This window comes from Brassica napus, chromosome C5 (assembly GCF_020379485.1).
Source record: "Brassica napus cultivar Da-Ae chromosome C5, Da-Ae, whole genome shotgun sequence".
Lineage (NCBI taxonomy): Eukaryota > Viridiplantae > Streptophyta > Magnoliopsida > Brassicales > Brassicaceae > Brassica > Brassica napus.
This window is the reverse complement of record NC_063448.1, coordinates 31,113,110-31,121,227: the sequence shown is the minus strand read 5'-3', so window position 1 is coordinate 31,121,227 and position 8,118 is coordinate 31,113,110. Positions and strand designations below refer to the sequence as shown.

Below are 8,118 nucleotides of genomic sequence, written 5' to 3'. Positions count from 1 at the left end.
CATTCAGATGTAAATATGGAAGATCTATGTTCTGAGCTTAAAATTCTAAGAATGGTACTACCAGCAGAAGTTAAAAGCGCTTATGAAGTATTGAAATCTTTGAAAACAATGTAGAATTTTTACCTGGATTCTTCATGGTTTGCTTAACGAATATTGTTTACAAACCGGGGTTTTGCTGCGGAAATATTTTTTCCATATTGAAATTGAAAAAAAATTATCTACAATCTACCATGTCACAAGAAAAGTTGAATGAGTTATCAATATATCTATTGAAAGTTTGATAAACTTGACTACGAAAAGATTATAAACATATTTTCTGGAAGAAAAGCTACAAGATATGTTTTTCAGAAATAAAATTGTATTGATATATTATAGTTTTTGTAATTTCTAATTTTAAATAATATGTTAAATTTTATTTTATTTTATTATAAGAGGGCCACATATTCTAATGCTTTAAGCCATTAAAATATCGGGGACGGCACAGCTTTGATCAACCATTCATCAACCACTTCTCCATTTCGACTGACATAACTACTGATTAGTGACTAGTATGGCGGTAGAGGAGGCAGTCCAGGTAGGCTAGGGAGGCCCGGGAGGGGAGGGAGGGGAGGGAGGTCTGGTAGGCGAGGGAGTCCCGGGAGGGGAGGGAGGCCTGGGATGTTAGGGAATTTTGGAATGTTAGGAAGTCCCGGAAGGTTTGGTAGTTTCGGGATGATGGGAAGCCATGGAAACAGTCCGGTGGGAGATGGAGATGAGTTAGGGGCCTGTGATAGAAGTGCAAGCCCAACCAACCTTGTAGTCTCCGATGAAGGGCCTTTGAGAAGGTGGCGGGCATCCGCTTGTTCTGATTGCTTATGCCACCATATCTTTGGTAATCCAACGGTTGAGATTGGAAGATAGACAAGCAAAAGCAGGGCTACAAGGAGTGTTGTGGTCAAAACGAAGCCCTTCATGACTACGGCAACAACGAAAGACTAGGGAGTGTAAATGAATTAACTTGTCCACGGATACAATTTTGTGAGACTGGACCAATTTATATAGGTGTTTTCACCTATTATATTTCTTCTGTTATTTTACACTAATCTTTTGATAATGTTAGGGATAAGGATTCTATAGATTTTTTTTCGAGCAACTGTTATATCTTTTGATAGTTATTTATTATTTTTTACCTCCTCACGTTGCTTACATTTTACTAAAAATCTGGTCACAGAAACAATGTGATATTTGAAAATACAAAGTTTCAAAAAATGACCTCGATATTGAGTTGTTCATGTAAGCTATTAGATTCTTCTAGATGTGCCTTTGTGTTTAGCTACAACGTACATATATGCGTTACTGCCTTTACAAGAATACACTACAAAGAGGGAAATTTGGTAAATATGACTCAAAACTTGATTGAAATGCAAACTTATACCCAAACTTGAATCAAATGCAAAACTAACATAAAAAATCTTGTGAAAATATATCCACTCCCTTGTGACCAAACAAAAAAAACATAACTCATTTTTACGAATATAGCTCCGATAAGTCGTTTGAGTCTTCTGAGATACTGAAAATCGTTTGGTGTATCTAAAAAATAATTTATAAATTGTTTAAAAAATATTTTGACAAGTGAAAAATTAAAATCATGTAATTATAAACAGTTTTAAGTGATGTAAATTAAGATATAATAAAATTGAATAGTTTTCAACATAGATGAGTGAAAGTAGTTAATCATGATATTCTTTGGTTTAGGGTTTGGCAACATATGTTGTAGTATTGTATGTATTCTTAGGGTTAGATTTTGGAAAACTTAAATGTTTTTTTGAAAAATTAATTTTTGTACCTATATGTGTTTATTTATGTGTATAGTAAACACTTTTTAAGTTTAATTTATTTTATGAAGTATTTAGTTAGTTAATTTAATTTTGAGGTTATGTTTAGGGTCTAGAAGACTAACATGTAAGTCGTCTAGAAATTCTTCTATTTTAGTTTCCCGCTAAAAAATATTGAAGTCTTCTGGACGACTTATTTGTAAGTCGTCTAAGAAGTCTTCTGAATCAAAAATATTTAACCTAATTGGATTTTTTGCCTCACTATATAAAAAAAAAATTGCACATTCTCTCTTCTCCTCTCAAATTGCTGCAACAAAAATGTAATGTTCCTCATTATAAAACTCTCTAACCTCTCTCTAATCTCTTTGAACTTCTAAACATCAAATTTTATATCAATTTATTGTTTTTGTCTCATGTCTTTCTCACTAATTTATCTTGTTTTTACAGGTTTTTCATCACATGGTTTTCATCTCATTTTCTTTGTTTTTAAGCTATTTGAACATTTTTGGATATGCAAATTTTTTAGATCTGAATTTGGATATGCAGGTTTTTCAGATCTGGAAGACTTCCAGACGACTTCGAAGAAGTCCTCCAGACGACTTTCAGGAAGTTTTCTAACAGAGTCTTCTCCCATGTCTCCCTTTGATAACATATCTGAACGTTTTGGTAATTTTTATGCCTAATTTTTTTCATTTGGTAACCTCCTGTTGCATAAAGTTCATACCTTTTTCCTAAACTAAAACTCTCCAAACCCACTCTAATCTCTTTGACTTGAAAACACTAAACTTTATATTAATTTTTCATTTTGACTCATGTCTTTCTCACTAATCTATCTTTTTGTTGCAGGATTTTAATCAGATGGTTATCAATCTTCCACTTGGATATATACTTTGTGTGTTATATAAAAGTATATATATCTAATTTTCCACTCATTTTCTCTGTTTTTAAACCATTTGAACATTTTTTGATGTGATATGCAAGCTTTTCAGATCAGGGCTTGATATACATGTTTTTCAGATCTAGATCAGACATTGGAACATTTTTGGGAAGTCTTCTCGGAAATCTTCTAAAATATAACGTGCTAGAAGACTTCAAGGAAGTCTTCCAAACGACTTCGAAGAAGTCTTCTGACGGAGTTTTCTTCCAGTCTAAGTTTGTCTTTGTAGAGCAATGATCTATAATAGTTTTGTTTGTGGTCTATTTTGTGATTTGCATGTGTACTCCTTTAGTTGTGATTTTTTTTTTTAAATTTGAAGAGATATTAATGAAAAAATTGGTAAATTTGTTCATTTTCCACAATATTATCTTGCCAAAATTACATGACATAATTGAAGTTATTGATACAACTTCAATAACGAAACACAATAAAACAAAAAAATCAATCTAATTTATTATAACTAAGGGAGGAGAATTCTCAAAAAACTGAGTCAAATTCACAAAAGATAAAACATTACATAAGTTCAAAGATAGAACACTTTCATTAGATACATAAGTAAAAAGTATATCTTATGATCTAAGAAGACACATTAAACCATGTTACTTGATATTTTTGAAGTTAGTTAACACTTTTAAAAATTAAATAAACATATCTTAAAGTTACTTAACAAATTTACAAAAACTATTGTAGAAGACTTCGTCAATTAGCTAGAAACTTTACTAAGCATGAATGTTGGTAACCTCGTAAATATCACCAATTAATTTATAAATTTCATTCAGCAGCCCCACTATTGACTAATATACATGAATTAACAAAAAGAATTAAAAAGTCTTTATAGTTTTAGAGAAAATAAAAGTTTATTAAACATTGAAGCAGACGACTTCCACATAAGTCGTTTGGTAGACTTCTAGAAAGTCATCCATTTAGGTTAGTTTTGCAATTGATTTTTAACCTAGACGACTTACATGGAAGTCGTCCATCTTTGTTTGTTAAAAAAAATTCGAGACGATTTCCATGTAATTCGTCTAGGAAAAACGGGTTAGTTTTGCATTTGACCGGATTGTGTCAGAAATTCAACAACTTACATGAAAGTCGTCCAAGATAAGCAAGGTTTGACCAGAATCTCAGAATAAAATCATGGACGACTTCCGTGTAAGTCGTCTAGACAAAAATAATTTTTTATTTATTTATTTTTCAATTGCAAAACTAACCTGAGATGACTTACATGGAAGTCATCTAGGTATAAAAAATAATAATTTTTTAATTCTCTACTGGACGACTTACATGAAAAGTTTAATTTCTGACATAATCCGGTCAAATGCAAAACTAACCCGTTTACCTTAGACGACTTACATGGAAATCGTCTTGAATTTTTTTTACAAACAAATTTGGACGACTTCCATGTAAGTCATCTACAAAAATACATTTAAAAGTCAATTGCAAAACTAACATCTGCATTGACCAGAAGACTTCCATATAAGTCGTCTAACCCGCTTACCCGGAAGTCGCCTGGACGAACAGATCTGGAAAAAAAACTAATTTCATAGTTTTAACTAGTGTGATAACTTGTTTAGCACACAAAAGTCTTCTCCAAGCACCCATAATCTAAAAAAAAGTGACCCACTAAGAATCGTAAGCTTCAGTGGCTCTATGAACCATAAAATTTTTAGAATCAAAATCTTGAGTGTTTTTTGGATGAATATAGAGAGAAAGTGAAAGAAATGTTGTTTTTAGTTCATAAGAATCGAGAAAGAAGGAGTGTAAATCGATTTGAGGTGCATTAAGAGTTTCAAATTGGTTGTTCATGATGGTTGGTGTATTGATGGTAATGACAATCTTGTAAATACTTGAAGATGATGAGGTTGAGAGAGTAAAAAGATAATTTTTGAAAAAAAAAAAAACTAATGGCATTTTCGTGAATAATATGAATTTATGAGATGAATAGGGAAAAAGTAAAATCCACAAAAAAAATATAGGTTAGTTTTAGGTTTGACTTTGAGTTTTTTTTGTTAATTTTACAAATAGCCTACAAAAATTATAAAGATGATATTTCTCACGACCAAATCCATCGGAAAGCTGTCGAGAATTTCCTTTTTTTGTCAGATTCTCGACAAATATGTTTCTGTCAGGTCTATATAGTTGGAAATTCCCAACAGATTCTAGCGACCTTAATCCTGACAAATTCCTGACAAAACCGGTGGTCGAAATAGTAGTCGATATTTCATTGAGGAAAATCTCGATATACATTTGGTCATCGGGAAATATCTTTACAAAAACTATGATCGTCGAAAAATTTGCCAATGGACCTCGTTTGTCTAAAATTGTTGTGATATTTCATAGTTATTAACTTCTGATGACAGATGTATCGTAGCAAATTTTCCAATGACTTCCCGGTATAATTTAATTTTTTTGTTTTTTTAAATTGGAATAATTCCGATAATTTCATTTAAAATTATATTAAAAATGAATGTAAGTTATGGGCTCAGTCATTTAATCTTTAAGCCCAAGTTGGCAACTATTCTTTACATATAAAAGAAGGTAGAGAACGTATGATGGAACTAACCTAATTGAGGTTCATGGCAGGGTGCCGTAATGGCACAAGAGCTACCGAACATTCAGAGGGGAGAGAACAAGATGATATCAAAAAGAGAAAAAGATTATCTCCATAGAAAGTGGGAGTTCAAGTCTCCACCTTTAGTGTTCTTCTCTTTGTGTTTGTTTTATAGTTTCTCTCTATGCCTTGTACCTGAAACACAAAGAAAGCGCGGGTTTAGAGCGTTGTGTAAACCTTTGATCAGATAGTGGATGTTTGGGGGAGGAGTTTTCCACACGAGATGTACCCTTGCGGAGAGGAAGTCGTTAAATCTTAATGTCAAAGTTACTTTAAGTTTGTGTTTAAACCATGAAGAATAAACAAGTAGATGTGTGATTCGTAGTTAAGATCCTAACAAGTGGTATTAGAGCCATGTTAAGGTACTTACTGTTAAGAAGAGGTACACAAGCTCTAGGAAGAGGAAGGTTCTGTCCTGCAACTAACCAACAAACCGTGAGACTGGTTTTGTATGTTTTCTTGTGAAGGAGGATATCACAAGGTTTCAGATAGATTGATATACCATGGATTTTATCCACTTTTAGCCATGGTATATGAGTGTTTTAGAGTATATTATATACGTTTGGAGTATGTTTTAGATTGTTTTCAGGTTCATGTACATTTTGAAAAACTTTCGTGAGTTTGGAGCTTTTTGGAGTCTTTTGAGGTGCAGAACTGCACAGACGCGTCGGATGTTTAGCTATGGATAGAGACCTTTCCACGGTGAGATTGAACCTATTTTTAACACAAGATAGAGATTTGATTTAGCTTTCCAATGCTACCGGTTTAAGGTCAATCAGCATCTTGTAGCAGAAGTTATGCTCGTTTTAATGAAAAGTTGTACGTCTGCCTCGCGAGAGGAAGCTGTCGACGAGATGAAGGAATGTCGATCGACGACACAGTCTTGGTGTCAATCGAGGGTAATCCCATTGTTGACGGCTACGCTTTATTTACTTAGTTTTATTTGTACTTTTATGCTAGGAGAGAAGAGAAGAACTCCTTCAGGGTCCTTTTGGAACTCCTTGTGTTTTATTATTGATTTCTATTCATCTATGGTTTTCTGTGACAACTATGCTTGAATAGATCCACCTGTTAGATTTAGGGTTCATTATGGTTATAAGGGATTAGCCCAAACTATAGAATTTCTAGGGTGATAGATATCCTTCAAGGAATTGATTGCAATGCATGTGTTCTAGAGTAGCTAATTAGAAATTTGATTTTAGGTTCGTGGACAAATATTGCAGTAGGTTCTGGACCATAATAGATTTCCTTGAGCTAGGGTTGCTAAAACCAAGTGATAGCTAATTTAGTTAAGACTAGTGAACCTATCGATCAACTTGTTAAGGCCTGTATAAGGAAACATCTATCGACGCTAATCTAATAGCATCGATCGACATTTGATCCATATCAACAAGCGGAAGCTGAGATATTGGACTTAGTCAATACACAGGACTCGCATGCGGAAGCTGGATATCTTTACAGTAGAATTCGAATTATAGAATTGATTACCTTAGCATCTATATCACTATAATTATGATTATCTGAAATCCTAAGTCTAGCAACCATCTTTCCATCAAACAACTCATCAATCTCTTTAGAACAACTACCTTATTCGACCTGCTTTACTTTATTTATTGCTGTCATATCTATTAGCCTAGCTTAATCGCGAATTGTTTGAGTCTATTGTGTGCCCACGATTCATGTGGATTCGATCCCTAAGCACAACAACTGAACCTCTTATTTGAGAGAGTAAAAGTCACTCCATAGGGTAATTTGTGTGATATCAAATTTGGCACTGTTGCCGGGGAGCATGGATTGCCATTAGACTCAGTTTGTTTGATTTTTGTCTAGGTTTTTCTAAATTAGTTTATTTACGTAAAAAAAAAATCTTCTTATTTAGGTACATACATCTCAGTACCCGTAACAACAATGAAGAGATGATTTTTGGGGTCTTCAAAGAAGGAGCTTGTTGATTCACGCACAATCCGTAAGTCTACAAGGGAAGTATCGATTGACACCCTCCAAACAGCAGCGATCGATAGCTTGAACCAAGCACCAAACGACACTGTTCATCCGGTGTCGAACAATAATGTTCAGCCAGCGCCGATCGACACTGTTCATCCATATACTGTTCTCCCCGACACTAATCACCCCGAAACTGTTCATCCCGCGTCGATCGACATTGTTTATCCCGTGTCGATTGATACTGTTTATTCCGCGTCAAACGACATTGTTCATCCAGTGTCGGTCGATATTGTTCATACCGCTTCAAACAACACTGTTGATCGTGACATTGTTCATCGCGACACTGTTCATCGCGACACTGTTCATCGCGACACTGTTCATCACAGCACTGATCATCTGATGACGAACCCCACTTGCGGGGAAACATAGAACATCGAAGTGCTTATACTTTTAAGGTCGATGAGAATAAATCGTTGAGAGACGAAGAAGGTCGCACTCACATCAGCGTAGGACAATGGATTAATGCTCAGGGTGATGTAATCCCAGATTGTATTGTTGTTTCTAATATGAATGACTTTGATCTGAGCTGTGAATGGTATGATTGGGAATGATCAGATGGATGAAGTGAAAGCAAAGCTAGACAATGTTCACAAGCTTCTTAGGAGGCAGGTCTCCTTAGTTGAGGATGCAGAGGCTGTAGACACAGAGGGTAGAGAAGAGGTAGAAGAAGATGTGAACTTCATTAGTGGAACTGATTCCAAGGTTCTGAAAGCAAGAGTAGGAACATATACTCCTATGGCAATGGACGGAGG

At 34.4% G+C, this 8,118-nt stretch overlaps 1 protein-coding gene across 1 annotated transcript; it reads right to left on the bottom strand.

The window, feature by feature from the left end:
* Positions 1–545: 545 nt before the first annotated feature.
* On the bottom strand, positions 546–953 carry LOC125587206 (pre-mRNA polyadenylation factor FIP1-like). Its single transcript, XM_048757405.1, has one exon. It carries the CDS (start codon positions 951–953, stop codon positions 546–548), a length of 408 nt encoding a protein of 135 aa, XP_048613362.1.
* Positions 954–8,118: the final 7,165 nt, after the last annotated feature.